The sequence below is a fragment of the Capricornis sumatraensis genome, chromosome 2 (assembly GCF_032405125.1).
Source record: "Capricornis sumatraensis isolate serow.1 chromosome 2, serow.2, whole genome shotgun sequence".
Lineage (NCBI taxonomy): Eukaryota > Metazoa > Chordata > Mammalia > Artiodactyla > Bovidae > Capricornis > Capricornis sumatraensis.
The window spans coordinates 31,188,333-31,205,748 of NC_091070.1; the positions used below are offsets into that span (position 1 = coordinate 31,188,333).

Genomic DNA, 17,416 nt, shown 5'->3' on the forward strand with positions numbered 1-17,416 from the left:
CGGACATCCGGGCCAAAGTGCCCTCGACGGCTCCGCCTCCTGGTAACCCGGGCGACCGCTCCGAAGCCCCGCCCCTCCCCTCGCTTCCGGGTCTGGGCTCGGAGGCCCCGCCCCCTGAGCCGCCGACAAGCCTGCCTCTCTAGCGTGCGGGGAGCGGGTGGGTTCGCAGCGTGAAGCGCGTGTCTGCGTGGCGGTGGAGTTCTCTCCCGGAGGCAGACTATGTCGGGCCCGCTGACTGTGCCCTGGACGCCTCCACATGACCCGGGGACGCCGGCGCTGTCGGTGGTGGACATGCACACAGGCGGCGAGCCCCTGCGCATTGTGCTGGCGGGGTGTCCGGAGGTGGTCGGCCCCACGCTGCTGGCCAAGCGGCGCTACATGCGCCAGCACCTTGACCATGTGCGGCGACGGCTCATGTTCGAACCCCGGGGGCACCGGGACATGTACGGAGCTGTGCTGGTGCCGAGCGAGCTGCCCGACGCGCACCTGGGCGTCCTGTTCCTGAACAACGAGGGCTACAGTTCTATGTGCGGCCACGCTGTGCTGGCGCTGGGCCGCTTTGCGCTCGACTTCGGGCTGGTGCCGGCGCCTCCATCCGACGCCCAAGAGGCACTGGTCAACATCCATTGCCCGTGCGGGCTGGTGGCCGCCTTCGTGGAGTGCGAGGGCGGCCGCAGTCGTGGCCCGGTGCGCTTCCACAGTGTCCCGGCCTTCGTGCTGGCCACAGGTAACCTGCAGGACCCTAACTAATTACACTAACTGTCTCTGTGGCCTGGAGCCCACGAGCGCAACTAACCCACCCCACAAGCTTTTACAATCAAACAGAAGGTAATTGTAAATGCCTGCAAGTGTATGTCAACATCTTAGCCTTGTGAATTTGTGTGGTGCGTGCTATTTGATTGGGGCTTCTCTAGTGGCTCAGCAGCAGAGACTCCACCTGCCAGTGCGGAAGACAGGAAGCTAGGTTGGGAAGATCCCCTGGAGAAGGTAACAGCAGCTCAGGCCGGTATTCTTGTCTGGGAAACCCCATGGACAGAGAAGCCTGGCAGGCTGCAGTCCATGGAGTCGCAAAGAGTGGGGCACGACTTAGCCATTCAACAACAATACTCATATTGATTATCTCGCAGACGTGTCCATCTGTGATTAAGGGAGAGCCTCGAGGAGTACAGAATTACGTGTTTCCCTTACTCAACGCTTCGTGCCCCTCTCTCAGGCATTCCAGAAGATTTTGCAGTTGGATAAACCAGGGTCCACTAGGGTCAAGGAAAGTGCAAAGAGCAACCACGTACTGGGCTCCAGGATGGCTCAGAATATGCTTGCTGAGCACGTTATCGACCCCTGACAAGTTAGTAAACACAGGTTGCTGGAGCTCATCTGTAAAAAGTGTCTTCCCCACTTCTTGGAGGAAGAATTAAATCTTTTCAAGAATATACAGCTGTTGCTGCTCTTACTTTTTAATAACAGGAAAAAGTGTCTGGGTCCAAATCCTGACTCCTCTTTAAAGCTATGCAGCCTCATTCGCTTTCCATTCCTACTGTGTCTTCATTTTTATCTCAGTTGAGTTTTTTTGAGGATTTTGTATATGGGAATGCAAGGTACCTAGAAGTTTAAAAAATGACTTAGCGGCAGCAGCAACAGAGATACAAAGACTGTGGAATGTATCAGGTTGCTAGTTCTTTAGGAGTGCATAACCTTGAAAAGGTTTTGGTGGGTTCTCTAGTACAGAGCCTGTATGTGATGCTAAACAATGTAATTATAATCCTTACAAAGAGGGAGATCCTTAAATAATCCTATCAGTGAAGGCTGAATTCTATCAGAGGAGGCTTTAGTAGTCTGATTAGAACTGAGCTGGGTGCTAATTTAGTCATACAGGTATAGGGTTAGCACTCCTTTTCTTCAAAGACTTCAAGCCATGCAAATCATTCTGTTAATTTAATCTTGAGCCTCCGGATGGATTGGGGTTCCCAATTAATCTGTTTATGAATGTTATGAACGATGCAGTAATAGCCCAGGTGTTCGAGAGACTTAGAACAGTCTCAGGCAGCTGAAACACACAAGTTAGTAAAAACTGATACCATTTGCCCAAAAGAAATGGTGTCACATCGAATTGGGAGGGCACATAAGGGAGATGAGAATTTATGTTAGGGTTGCATCTTAAAAAACCTCAACTGTTAACTGGCCTGGTTACCTGACTCCCCCACCCCCGACCAACCGCCAGGCCACCCCAGCAGCAGATTAAAAGCACTCTAGATTTTGTGGGAAATGACAGCTGGCAGTAGGATCACCAGCTGTGTACATTATAGTTTGGAGCAGCCAATACGGCAAGCACAGTAGTTCCTGAAAGCATCCTTGTGTGACCATAAAATAATCAGTGGGCATTTATGGTCACTTTGAATCATTAAGAAAATGAAATCCTTAAATTCTCTACTTTGAAAGTTGCTTGAAGGGCAGACCGATAGTGTTCAAGACCGTTGCTTTGCCCCTTCCCATCTCTGTAACCTTGTGGAAGGGATTCCATGCCTCAGTGTCATCTATAAAGAGACGATAACAATAGTCCCCACCTCAGAGTTGCTGAGTTCATTGCTATGCCACCCAGCTAAAGTGAAAACTAATTTTCATCACTGTATTTAAGTATTAGAACAGTATGCAGTCAGTGAATGTTTTTGAGTAAATAAATGAAACTCAGAGCAGAATATGTTCATTGGTCCTTGTAAGAGCCCTATTCCTGCTGGAAGTTAAACTTGGGCTTTCATATTGATATTTATTGCATTCCTAATCTGCCAAGCATTCCCCACACATTATCACATGAAATTCTCTAAACAATCCTCTTCGGAAGGAAACAATTCCATTTTTTACATGAGGACTCCAAGGCCACACTTAGCTTTCCCCATTCTGGCAGTCCCTCATCTCCATCTATTTCCTCAGTCTCCTCTCATTAAACCTGCTTTGCATGTTGCATCAACATCAAGATAAAACATTTTTCTCTTTTGCTGTTAAGTTCCACTGACATATTTTACTCTTGATTATAAATTTGCTCTGACACATTATGTATTAAAAGGATTCTGTGATTCTTCTCTGAAACTGATAGCTCCCTGATGTCTTTCTATGACTCACTGTACAAACCAAGGAGTATAAGACCTATTTTACTTTATACAACTTAATTTCTAAATTGAGACCCCTTTACCCTGTTGGTTGACTTTGCCTCATCCTTCTATGGGCCCTTTTCTGATATATGTTTGAGCAAAGGTTTCTTAAAAGTTCCATCTTGGAGACAAGGGCCTTAACCACTTGCATAGTTAACCAGGGAAACATCATCTACCCCATCCAGTGGCCCCTGCCTCTGTCTCCTCCTCCCTCTTCCTGTTGCTATCTCTGCCACATCCCTTAGCCTCCTCGCTGTGCTGTGGGAAAGACCACACAGGTCTGCAGTCAGAACCTTCAATCTCTTTTCTTGGCCTAGAGGAAATTTCTCTACTGACCAGGAGGACTATTCTTCCTTTGGGACACTCCTCTGCCAACAAATCTTCCCCTGATAACTTAGGTCTCTATGAACCAAAAACAGAAAGACCTGCTTTCTGTCCTGCTGTATGCCTCCCCTAGAGGCAGTGATCATTAAGCCTATTTGACTTAGGGAGGAGAAAGAGAAGAAAATGCAAAGAAAGGTCAACAGTTTTAATGTCCCCAAATATCACCAGCCCCATTCCTTTGGAAATACAAATTCAGGATTTCAAACAACTGCAGTTCAGGTGAAATCTGGGGTATGTCAGGGACTTAAAATACCCAAATAAAAACCCTGATGCAAAATGATACTGTAAAGGCCAGTGATTCTATAATGGCTTTATTCTGGATATTGCCTGCAGGATACTTCCTTGAGATGAAAATTTCTAGATAAATAAGTATCTGAAACTTTTTTTTTCATTTTGTTTTGACGTTATAGCTGAAGAAAACCAGTTTGTGAATAGGATTCAAAATCCTCACAGTTTTAAACCATTCCCAATAGTATGAGAGGGACCTACATTTTTCTTCATAGTTTTCACACATTTATAGCCCAGAGTTTCCTCTCTCTCTCTGCTTCAATGATGTTTTCTAGAAAAGATCTTCAGAATAGTTAACAAAATATGTAACTATGATTTAGGAAAAACATTTAGAACATTCAGATGTTCTAAAACTTACGTGAACCTCATTGAAGTTAAAAATAGATGTACTTAGCTAAAGGTCTGTTATTATTTACTTGATGCACATTCATTTTCAAAATTGATTTTTGCTGCATTCCTAAGACAGGAAAAAGTACTCTTCGCCTCCCCCCACCCCCAGAAAATACACATGAATTTAAAATGATGTGAATTTTATTGCTGAAATACTAAAAACAAACTTATTTTCAAACACATCTCTTTTAGATTTCCTGGTGGATGTTCCTGGTCATGGAAAGGTGGTGGTGGACGTCGCATATGGTGGTGCATTTTATGCATTTGTTAGTGCTGAAAAGTTAGGACTCGATGTTTGTTCTGCAAAGACATGGGACCTCGTGGCTGCAGCAAGTGCAGTGACAGAAGCAGTGAAGGCTCAGGTCAGTACCGATGCTGCTGTCATAGCTGAGAGCCTCCTCTGTGACATGAAGGAAATATAAATGACATGTCTACAGAAGTTAAACATCTCTACGTTTAGATTACTAGTCGTACTAAGAATAGGGTGCTGGTTGTAATCTTACACTCTAGAGCAAGACTACCTGGGTGTTGTAGATTTGCCATTTGTAACTTTTGTAACCTTGAACCAGTTACATTGCCTCCATGTGCCTCAGTTTTCCTGTCTGTAAATGGAAATTATGAAATTGGTGCTTCATAGGGAGTTGTAAGAGTAAGTCAGTATGTGTAAAGGACTTAGAATAGTGCCTTCGCCATAGTAAATGTTCAACAAATGACAACTGTTAACTTTAAGAATAAGTAATAATGTAATTTGTGGTTATTTAAACAAATAGAAAATAGATAATATTACACTTTGAAATGCTTTTGATATACGTGGTCATTCTGCAAAACTGAAAATAATGAATGTCAAATATAGCTTACAAAATAGATTTCATTAAATTTGATCAGAATTTCTCTTATTTCACAGAGAATATTAATTCCTAGTTAGTGAATTTTTTTCTATATTCCTGAGAAGTAATAACTCCAAGTAATACCTCAAGTAACTCCAGTTTGACTTGGGAAAACTGTTGTTATAAAATCAGTTTAGATAATAAGAAATTCTAGAATATTCTTTCACTTCTAGCACAAGTCTGACATTTTACCTAATTGGGTCCAATATATAAAACTCATATACATACTTGAATGTTTTAGCATATGAAAATTTAATTGTCATTCTAAGTAAAAAATAACTTAGAAAAGACAGAATCTAGAATACTTCTACTAATAATTATTTAAGGCCTATTTAACATATCTGAGGCTCTAATTTAACATAATAACCTATAACTTTATAACCTAAATAGCAAAATGAAAATATATACTATAACCCTGTTCTAAATTATCATTTTTCCAGGACTTCCAATACAAATATGTAGAATTATTTTATCATAAAAACTTCTAAAACTCTGGACTTAACATCTGTTTTCTGTTCCAGTTAGAAGGCAGCTAATAGTTTGAGTTAACAATTTGACGCAAAATAATTTGACCTTATTTTTTAATAAATCAAGAGGAAAAGGCATTGTTTTCTTAATAGAAGGAGGAAGTTTGAACTTCTCATTAAAGCTGGAACGTCTCACTAAGGTGGTGAGGGGTGGACTTTGAGGGAGGAAGGGTTCTGAGGAAAATATGAGAGGTTCTGTCAGTGATGAAGCAGCCAGTAGGTCTACTTTGTGAATTGCTGACCACTCATGCTGCTTATGCAGATGTAGGCAAAGGCCATTTGGGAGGGAAGGGGGCTAAAGTAGATGTAATATAAATTTGTCCCTATCCTTTTAACAAACGTCTACCAAGGACTTATTGTATGTCAGATACTATGTTAGATGCTGGAGACCAGAGAAAGAACAAACCCCAGCACCTTCAAGGAGCTCAGTTTAGTGGGGGCAGCATCCCTGTGTGCAGTGTGATGTACTGGAGCCGGGCATGGGGGCTTTAAGGGGATGGAGAACAAAGGTCCAATATGCAGGCTTCTTTAACTGGGTTATAGATGGACTCCTTGGATTTTAAGACTCCATATCTCTTCAGCTGCTTTAAATGATAGGTAAGTGGTAGGGGAATGTACTAACCATCGGGATACAATAGAAGTAAGATTATAGTCATTTTGGCCAGGCTAACAGACGTTACAGAAATCCAGAAGTTAAACCACCAGACCTCCCAAGAAGAATAGGAAGCATTGCACATTTGAGCCTGACCAAGCTTTACTGCTCATGTGACTTAGCTTCCCTGCCATTGCTTGCTTCTGTGTGTACCTGCTGTTTTTTTAATGATACTGACTTCAGTCCTTTATAATAAGCCTTTTTTGCCCCCATCCAATTGGTTCTCTTAACCTAATAGCTTCTGCAACCTTATACTTTTTGCTTGCTCATGGCCTCTTATAGTTCTTGTGTTTATCTGTGTTATTAATTTCAGCTCTAGATACTCATTGCTTGACTTTTCTGCATTATTCTCTTCAAGTTCCATAGGGTGAGATAAGGATTGCCTTTCTCTTCCTGTTTGATCAGCCATGGCTGGCCTGTGAATTGACTGTCCTGGGGTCAATGCTGAGGTCAGTGCTTCAAAGAGTGCATATGTTTGGGGGTTAAGTGTATAAAATACGGCTGTTCCTTTAGTAGAAGATATGTGCAGGATGACTCCCTTAGAAAGGGCTCAAAGTGTAAGAATCATAACTTCCAACAAAAGTATCTTTATTCATCTAGAAAAATATGTAATTTCTAAAATCAATATTTAGTGTTGTGACCCCAAAAATATTTTTTAAAATGATAAAGATGGAAAAATTATATCTAAGAGTACCCCATATCTGTTATTTAAAAGATAAATTTGAATGAAAATATTTGTTTTACATGTGGTTGTTAATTATTTTATTTACAGTTTAAAATTAATCATCCTGACAGCGAAGACCTTGCTTTTCTATATGGAACTATATTAACAGATGGAAAAGACACTTACAATGAGGAACCAACCACCAATATCTGTGTGTTTGCAGATGAACAGGTATTAAAGCTGGGATTTTTAGGCACACAGCCAGGTAACATGGAACTAGAACACTGTGAACACTATCTTCATTTATTCTGAAACAGGTTGACAGAAGTCCAACCGGCTCAGGAGTGACAGCCCGAATTGCCCTTCAATATCACAAAGGGCTTCTAGAACTGAACCAGACCAGAACCTTTAAAAGCAGTGCAACTGGCTCAGTATTCACAGGGAAGGCTGTGAGGGTGAGTGGTCCCTGTAGCTTCTTGTCTGTAAATATCTTACTTTTGATTCTGGAGACCTGAGTTGGATGTTAGATAAGTTTCTTCATTAAGCTCTTAGAAGAGGACTGCAAAAGGACTGACAAAGGACACAAGACTGAAAAAACTTCTGTTCAACTAGGATACTGGTTTTCAAAGTATGGAAAGGACCTTGGGGTCCTATCCATGGGTCCACAAGGTCAAAGCTATATTCATAATAATACTGAGATGCTGCTCGCTCTTCACTTTCATCATTTCACAAACGTACAGTGGAATTTTCCAGGAGCTACATGGTATGTGGTATCTTAACTGATTGAATGCAGAAGCAACAATGAGAATCTAGCTGCCTTTAGTTAAGCCAGACATTAAAGAGGTTTGTTAAAATGTAAAAAATGCTGTTTCTCATTACATTTTTTTTGTTGGAAGAGGTAGCTATTTTCACAAAAATTTGTTTATTACAACATGCAACAGATTTACTATTTATAAATGAATTAATGAACAAATATGCTTAATTTCCAATATAGAAAATATTAATTGATATAACCTAAAAAACTCTTTGAGGTCCATATTCATTTTAGCATTGTTTGTTCTGGTTCTGTAAAAAATGGCCTAGTATTTTGATAGAGATTGCATTAAATCTGTACATTGCTTTGGGTAGTATGGCCGTTTTAATAATATTATGTTTTCCAGTCCAAGAGCATGGAATATCTTTTTGTTTCTTTACATCATCTTCAGTTTCTTTAATCCGTGTGTTATAGTTTTCAGTATATAGGTCTTTCACCTCCTTGGTTAAGTTTATTCCTAGGTATTTTTTGACCCAGTTTTAAATGAGATTTTTTTTTTTTTTTTACTTTTTCTGATATTTCATTACTAGTGTGTAGAAATGTGACAGATTTCTGTATATTAGTCTTATATCTTGCAACTTAGAACTTTATTAGTGCCAATAGTTTTAGAGTGGAGACTTTAGGGTTCTCTAAATAGAGTATCATGTCATCTGCAAATAGTGACAGCTTACCTCTTCCTTCCCAATTTGGATATATATTTTTTCATATCTGATTGCTATGGCTAGGATTTCTGATACTAGGCTAAACAGAAGTAGCATAAATGGGCAACCTTGTCTTGTTTCTGAATTTACTGGGAAGGCTTTCAGCTTTTCACCATGGAGTATTATATTGGCTGCAGGTTTGTCATAAATGGTCCTTATTATGCTGATATGTTCTCACTATACCCACTTTGATGAACATTTTTAATTATGAATGGATGTTTAATATTCTGAGATGCTTTTTCTGCATCTATTGAGATGATTATGTGGTTTTTGTCTTTCCTTTTGTTAATGTAGTGTATCACATTGATTGATTTGTGTATGTTGAACCATCCTTGTGACCCTGGTATAAATCCAGCATTATCATGGTATATGATCTTTTTTTTTTTTTTTGTATTGTTGGATTGGTTTGTTGAGGTTTTTGGCCACTATATTCATCAAAGATACTGACCCAAATTTTCTACTTTTTTAGTGTCTTTGTCTGGTTTTTGTATTAAGGTAATGGCTGGTGGTGTCCTCAAATCTTAGGGTATAAAGGGATCCTGAGACCAAAATGTTTGAGAACCATTAAACTAGGTTTAACTTCCCTGGTGGCTCAGAGGTTAAAGCATCTGCCTGCAATGCAGGAGACCTGGGTTGGATCCCTGGGTCGGGAAGATCCCCTGGAGAAGGAAATGGCAACCCCCTCCAGTACTCTTGCCTGGAGAGTCCCATGGGCAGAGGAGCCTGGTGGGCTACAGTCCACGTGGTCACAAAGAGTCAGACACAACTTTGTTTTTATTCTATAGGAATATTCCATTTTATATAGTAAGATGTGAAAGTGCTGAAAAGTTGTGGAAAGTAGAGTTCTTATTAACATAGTGCTAAGTATCTTCAGTCATGTCCAACCCTTTGAGACCCCATGGACTTTAGCCCACCAGAGTCCTCTGTCCATAGGATTCTCCAGGCAAGAATACTGGGGTGGGTTGCCGTTTCCTTCTCCAGAGGATCTTCCCAACCCAGGGATCCAATCCAGGTCTCTTAAGTCTCCTGCATTGGCAACCGAGTTTTTACCACTGGTGCCACCTGGGCACCCCTTATTAATATAATGTAATCAAATTTTAAATGTGCTAGCAGAGCTAATTAATGAATTTACTCACAGTAGTAAGTGAAATCTACTATAGTATGATTAAATTGCATCTGGTAAATTAATATACTCACAAAGAGTCCTTTAATATAGCAAGTGATTTATCCTAATAAAGATTTTAAATCTAATATAGCGGTTTTAAAGTTTTGTTTTTCTGAATACTGAATTTTTTCTAAGTTAGGTATTTCTACACAATACAGTAATCTTAATGGAATACCATGCTATATGCAGAAATTTGAAATACTTTGTCTTCAAGTCTGAGATTTTAGATAAAATAGTAATTGTCAACATTTATTGGGTGCGTGTTAATTATTCACTACGTGTTAATTTCTAAGCTCATCATTTCATATATACCATCTCATGTAATTCTCACAAGAATCCAGTGAAAATTTAGAGTTTAGATACTTTGCAGAGGTCAAACAGACAGCAGAGCCAGGCTATGAAGATGGGTCTCTCTGAGCAGACCCTGTACTGTTAAACACCATATTTTCTTGCTCTTAGGCAAAACATTTGATGCAGATGGGCAGTTTCACCCATGTGAGAATGAACTCTATTCTCAACCACCCAGATTTTCATTCCTACCATGCTTATCTGTGCCTCTCTCCCGAGTCTAACACTGCCCACTAAACTTATTTCAAGATGATTGTCTCAGAGATACCTCAACTCATTAAAAAGTTCTTCCTTCCTAAATATGTTCTTTCCTATCTCATTCCCCATCTTGGTGGTGTAGCTGCACTTCCAGGCTAGACACTGTGGTCATATTTAACTCATCTCTGTTCTCACCACCTGTGTACATCAGCCCCCAGGTCTATCAGTTCTGCCTCCAAAGTATCTCTATATTTTGTTCTGCATTCTCACTAAAAACTGTCCTCCTGTCTCTAGATTTAATTGATGAATTAAAGTTGCCTCTTAACAGGTTGCTGAGTTTCTAGTCTCTCTTTTCCCCAATTAGTTCCCCACTTTACAGCTAAACTTAATCTAAAAACATGAATACAGTCACTTACCTTAAAAGCCTCCCAGTTGCCTATATGATCGCTGTACTCAGTTGCATCCAACTCTTTTCGACCCTATGAACTATATATAGCCCACCAGGCTCCTCTGTTGATGGGATGCTCCAGGCAAGAATACTGGAGTGGGTTTCCATGCCCTCCTCCAGGGGGTCTTCCTGACCCGGGGATCAAACCCACGTCTCCTGTGTCTCCTGTACCGCAGGTGGTTTCTTTACCACTGAGCCACTGGGGAGGCCCACTTAACTCTGGGATTTTCTTTAAAATGATAAAATTTGAGAATACAACTTTTAGGCTAGGTAAACTATGCGGGCAATACCTTGATATTCTCCTTTCATCATCTTTTTTCAGGAAGCAAAATGTGGTGATTTTAAAGCTGTCATAGTGGAAGTATCCGGACAAGCGCATTACACAGGTACCGCAAGTTTTATAGTAGAAGATGATGACCCACTGAGGGATGGATTTCTTCTCAAATAACTTCTATGGCTTGTAAGGGCTTTCTTTTTCTAGAAATTGTTATCATCAGTTATTTTTCTCTAAATTATGTGGAAAACTATATCCAAATTGTACATGTAAACCAACTGAGATTCTAAAATACTGTGGCTAAATATAAAGTCATTATTCCTCAGTTTGTACATGTATATTGGTATAACTATCACTTACAGAATATAAAGTATCCAAAATGCAGAATACTTTTCTAATTATTAACACATCAGGTAAAATTAAAACCTTAGTTCTTCTTACTTAGTTCTTATTACTCTGTGGTAGTCACTGTGATATTTTGTTTTAAATGCTCTAAGCTTGAATTGTAGCCCTCACAACAATGGGTCTTACAAGTTCATTATTTTAGTCTTCCAGTTTTTGAGTACAATCATGCCCTCTCTCTGGAGAAGGAAATGGCAATCCACTCCAGTATGCTTGCCTGGAAAATTCCATGGACAGGGAGGCCTAGTGGGCTTTAGACTATGGGGTCGCAAAGAGTCAGACATGACTGAGCACACAGTACCTGCCCTCTCTCTAAGCACGATGTAAGGGAGATATATTATTATAAAGTCCTCAACACTCAGCAGTCATAAACTGGGAAGGAGGGGCGTGGTCAGCTTCTTTGGGTGGAAGTTGTTATAGCTGCTGCTGGGATGTCCTCTAAGCTGCAAAGACCAGCTCCTATCCCCATGAACTTGAGAGAAGACCAAGAATTAGACTTCTGATATATCATTAAGGCTCTTATAAAAGGGTTGTTTATTGCATTATTTAAGTATAGGTATACAGTCGGAATCAATCAGTGAATCTCTATAGTGGGGCAAATCTCATACTCTACCAAATACATGCTGCTGCTGCTGCTGCTGCTGCTAAGTCACTTCAGTCGTGTCTGACTCTGTGCGACCCCATAGACGGCAGCCCAACAGGCTCCCACGTCCCTGGGATTCTCCAGGCAAGAACACTGGAGTGGGTTGCCATTTCATTCTCCAGTGCATGAAAGTGAAAAGTGAAAGTGAAGTCGCTCAGTCGTGTCCAACTCTTTGCAACCCCTTGGACTGCAGCCTTCCAGGCTCCTCTGTCCATGGCATTTTCCAGGCAAGAGTACTAGAGTGGGGTGCCATCGCCTTCTCCGAACTACATGCTAGGTAATTTAAAACATGAAAGAAATGTTAACTGTTAGCATTCTGGCTAGTTAATTATCTGTGAGTCTGTTAAAAAATTAAAGTTTGATTATTATAAAATGAAATACTAAAAATTAATCAACATGTGATTCTCTTAATATTCAGTAAACTTTTATAAAATGAAATAAAAATGAAATTTTTATTATAAAATGAAGTACTTTATAAAATGAAATACTAAAAATTAATCAACATGTGACTCTCTTAATATTCAGTAAACTTTTTTTGACGTAAGTAGTAGTATTTCTCTTTCTTAGCATACAGTGAAGTAATTAATTCATTTCAACTGGCTCTGTCATCCAGCAAGTCTGTACACATCCTGTTATTAGGTCTGTGACTGAATTACCTATCCAAAATGAAGACTATAAAGTTAATGTTCTTGATTTCCTTATTAAATACACAAAAACTAATGTTTTCCACTCATTATCTCTTATAATTTGTAATAAAGGATTCATTTACCTCCAAAAAAACACTAACTATGACCAAGAAATTTTCTACAGATTAAAGAGATTTTCTTTACTTTTTTTTTTTTTTGGCCAGAGAAACATTTTTTTCTTTTTTTAAAAGTATTTATTTTTTAATTGAAGAATAATTGCTTTACAGAATTGTGTTGGTTTCTGCCAAACATAAGTATGAATCAGCCAAAGGCATACACATGTCCCCTCCCTCGCCCGTTACACTTTTGAAAAATAGAAACAGAACCACTGTTTTCTCTCTAAATTTCACAAGTCACATTAATTTTTAAAAAAATGCAGACTGATATTTAGTAGGTTTTACTGTTGTTTCAAAATTCTCTACAGAAAGTGCACCTTCTGATCAACTGCACCCTGGCTAGCACTCCCTCTGCCCGCCCGTGGTACGCCACTGTGTTTATCTCATTTATGGATATGAGAGAAATGGAAGTCAGATGTGTTAAATTACTCTCCTAAGGTCACATCTGGGGCTTCCCTGGTGGCTCCCTAGTAAAGAACCTGCCTTCCAATGCAGGAGACACGGGTTTAATCCCTGGGTCAGGAAGATCCCCTGGAGAGCGAAATGGCAACCCACTCCAGTATTCTTGCCTGGGTGGCAAAAAAGTCAGGCATGACTTAGCAACTAAACAACAACAGGTCACATTTGGGGCTATCATTCTAGCTCTGCTGGCTCCAGGTCCAGTGTTTTCCTGCTACACTTCCTCCACTTCTGAGACAGGACAGCCAGAACTTGTTTTATGATATAGTACTTCAACAAAAATATTCTGTTTCCTAAACATTGAAAAATAAAGTATTTTTATGCCTAAGTATTCCTACATTCTAATCAAAACCAGAGCCAAACCCTTGCAATAATATTCATTCCTTCTGTATTTCACCATGCCTTCCACAGAGTCAAACCACTAGGGAAATCAACAGCTATTCCTCTTGCTTCCACTTGTCTAATCAGTCATGAAGCCTTATTGATTCTGCCTTCTAAATACTGTTCACTTCTCCCCCGTCCCTTCCTTGCTAAGGGGCCTGCCTCATCACTAAGCTCTTTCAAGCAACCTCCTTCCTGTCACTGGTTCCTCCCTCTAAGCTATTACCAAGTATCATCATAACAAAATGAAACAAACACCCCTTGTCCACCTTCTCTCTTCAGCCTCCTGTCACCCTTTTCCCTTCCTTTTATAGTCAAGCTTCTAGATTCCTTACTCTCTTCTCATTAGTATATTTTTTCATCTTCCATTTGCTACTCAACTATTACAGTCTGATTTTGACTTGATTACTCATTGGAAGCTGTGCTTGATCTAACCTAGATTTAATGGTCACTCACGGGTTTATATGTTAAAAAACAGATTCATTACTTTGCCTACAAAGGTCCATGTAGTCAAAGCTATGGTTTTTCCAGTAATCATGTACAGATATGACAGCTGGACAATAAAAAAGGCTGAGCACCAAAGAATTGATACTTTTGAACTGTGATGCTGGAGAAGACTCTTGAGTCCCTTGGACAGCAAGGAGATCAAACCAGTCTATCCTAAAGGAAATTGTCCTGAATATTCATTGGAAGGACTGATGCTGAAGCTGAAGCTCCAGTACTTTGGCCACGTGATGCAAAGAGCTGACTCATTGGTAAAGACCCTGATACTGGGGAAGATTGAAGGCAGAAGGAGAAAGGGATGACAGAGGATGAGATGGATGGACCACTGACCTAATGGACATGATTTTAAGCAAACGCTGGGAGATGGTGAAGGACAGGGAAGCCTGGTATCCTGTAGTCCATGGAGTCGCAAAGAGTCAGACATGACTGAGCAACTGAACAACAAGGGTTTACTTAATCCATGGTGGATACTGGCGCTTGCTTCCGGCAGGCAAGTGTGGTACATTTTGGAGCAGGAACCTCTATATCCTCGGTGTAGAGCTCCAGGGAATAGGAGCCAGGGACTTGGGTTCTATCCTCGGCTTCTTTTTTGTGCTTTTTCGACCCGTCTGCTGATGCTCTGAGGTGGATGTCTGTGGATTTGGTCAGTACCATTCCTTTCCCCTTCTTTTATCAACAACACTCTCCTTTTCCTTTGGGAAACTATCCATCCCCCACATGTCACCTTGCTGAGGCCGCCAGGTAAGGGTACTCCAGTCAGACTCTCCCCACCGAGACCTGGGATCTTACGAGAAATGACATAAGGTCTGAAAAATGGTTGTAGCAGACTTATTCCTGCAGATCCCTAAAGAGATCGCTCTCAGTTCCTCTACCTGTGGAGTTGCCCTGACTTCTCTTGCTCTTGGGGTTAGCTATTAATTAAGACTGTCCTTTTGAACTCCCCCTATTCTTCTAGCCAGTTCTGTTTTTGCTTAAATGAGACAGTAACCTCATTGCTTATATCCAAAGACCCCAATCCAGACACTAATCCTTAAAATCTCTTCCCCTCCTTTACTGTAAATGCTTAGTTCAGACTCTTGTCATTTCTCTCCTGGGCTATTACAATGCCTTTTCTTAACTGGTCTCCCAGTTGCCAGACTCTTCCTATAGTCATTATATGTTTAAACATCTATGACATTGTAATATACTTGTGTTTGCCTAAAACTGTAAGGTTCTTTGGGCTGGGATCCTTGTTTCTGAAAACCTAGTACAGAGGTTTTCAAAAGAAAACAAAAGTAATCTATTATATGTTTTTGTCTTAGTGGTTTTCAGCTGAGGTTGGCCCCCCTCTCACCCTCTTCCTCAACATTTTGCAATGTCTCAAGACATTTTTAGTTATCACTACTGCCATCTCATGGGTAGCGACTAGGAATACTGTTAAACATCCTACAATGCATAGGGTAGCCTCCACAAGAAAGAATTATCTGGCTCAAAATGTCAGTAATGCTGAGACCAAGACAGCGAGTCTTATTTTACCACCCTGCTGTGCTGTGTTTAGTTGCTCAGTTGTGTCCAATTCTTTGCGATCCCATGGGCTGTAGCCTGTCAGGCCTCTCTGTCCGTGGGGATTCTCCAGGCAAGAATACTGGAGTTGGTTGCCATGTCCTCCTCCAGAGGATCTTCCCGACTCAGGGATCAAACCCAAGTCTACCGCATTGCAGGCAGATTCTTTAACATTGGAGCCACCAGAGAAGCCCTTTTATCACTTTAAATGAACTTTATTTATACTGTAAATTTCCAGTAGAATATTTTTCCCCACCCAAATGAGCACCCAAAACACTAATATTGTTGATACTGAGACCTGAAAGTATACTAATCATTCTTTAGATCAGTGTTTCTCAAACTTGCATCAGAATCACTTGCAGGGCTGGTAGCTGGGCTCCATCTGCAGAGTCTCAGATTCAGTAGATTTGTGGTAGGGCCTGAGAATTTGCATTTCTAACAAGTTCCCAGGTCATGCCAATGCTGCTGGTCCAGGGTCCACACTTTGCAGACCACTGCTTTAGAGAACCTAAGGGTTTATTAATTACACTTTCCCCTGTACGATGCCATGCCCAGAAACTTGAGATGCAAGCTTCCCTGAGCAGGCAGACCCTTCCTGTTCCTGAAATCTTCCTGCCAGATACCTGGAGCTGCATCTGTGGTGACTCCAGCACCTTAATCTCAAAACATACCACCTTCCAGAGAACTGACAAAGACTGAAAGCAGGGCAAGGAAGCAGTGACTCTCCCCTCTTCCCTGACACATGTGAGACAGTCACAGTCCTGAGGGCCAGGCCCTTGAAAACAAGGTGACATCCCTTCTCCAGGATCCGTATCCTAGCTCCTCAGAGCACCTGTATCAGAATCACATTGAGGATTTAGATTCCTGGGCCCATCCTCAGTAATCCTGGGAGTCAGCCAGTGACTGCATTTTAATAAGCTTACTACATCAGTGGTTCTCAAAGCCTGGTCCTTGGACCAGCAATATCATACACCCAGTAACTTGTTAGAAATGCAGATTTTCAGACAGGACCCCATACCTATTGAATCTGAACCCCTGAAGTTGGACCCAGTCACTTGTGTTTTAACAAGCCTTCCAAGTCAGCAGTCCCCAACCTTTTTGGCACCAGGGACTGGTTTCCTGGAAGACAATTTTCTCACAGACAGAGCTGGGTGAGGCATGGTTTAGCTGTCACCCCCTGCTCACCTCCTGCTGTGCAGTCTGGTTCGAACAGGCCAGGGACCTCTACTGGTCTGTTGCCTGGGGGTTGGAGACCCCTGCTGTAGGTGACTCTTGCCTGCTCATGTTTGAGAATACCTGGTTTAAGTCCTGCTCCCTCCTGTTTTCATGCTCCCTCCTAAGATCTCCGAATTTAGACTTTTCCACTTCAGGTTCTAGATTCCTTTCCTACTTGTAGATGTCAGAAGCACCCACAGGAAGCAACCACCCCCTCTGCCCTCCCTACCTCTCTGTAGAACATGTATATGGAACCAGAGAGTGTGAGAGTGAACCCCTATTGAATTTGGCCATCTATATGAGGGCCACTCCCGTTTTAATCTGGCCGGCAGTGGTCCCCAGGAGCTCCACCTGGCACTTTCTGAAGCCTACCCACCCTGGCCGCGAAACCTTAGGGAGAAGTAATGTCCTGGACATGCTTTGCCAAGGGTTCTCGGCCCACGGCCCGCCCCGCGCTCCTGCGTAAACACGCGGTTCCCTTGACAACGCCTGGAACGCACGTCAAAGGCTCCGAGAGTCTCGGGGGACGGTCACCCCTCCGGCCGAGCGCGACCCCCGGCAGAGGCCTCTCGGCCCGGCCCCGAG

At 41.5% G+C, this 17,416-nt stretch overlaps 1 protein-coding gene across 1 annotated transcript; it reads left to right on the plus strand.

Annotated features, from left to right (window-relative positions):
• The first annotated feature begins 219 nt into the window (after positions 1-219).
• On the plus strand, positions 220-11,057 carry L3HYPDH (trans-L-3-hydroxyproline dehydratase). The gene is made up of 5 exons (XM_068966310.1): positions 220-727; positions 4,398-4,567; positions 7,044-7,166; positions 7,253-7,390; positions 10,932-11,057. The coding sequence occupies exons 1-5, from the start codon at positions 220-222 to the stop codon at positions 11,055-11,057; spliced, it is 1,065 nt and encodes a 354-aa protein (XP_068822411.1).
• Positions 11,058-17,416: the final 6,359 nt, after the last annotated feature.

Coding starts and splice junctions, on each gene's coding strand:
- L3HYPDH (XM_068966310.1), top strand. CDS start 220: ATGTCGGGCCCGCTGACTGTGCCCTGGACGCCTCCACATGACCCGGGG. Junction 728..4,397: donor GGCCTTCGTGCTGGCCACAG/GTAACCTGCAGG, acceptor CATCTCTTTTAG/ATTTCCTGGTGGATGTTCCT. Junction 7,391..10,931: donor TCACAGGGAAGGCTGTGAGG/GTGAGTGGTCCC, acceptor ATCTTTTTTCAG/GAAGCAAAATGTGGTGATTT.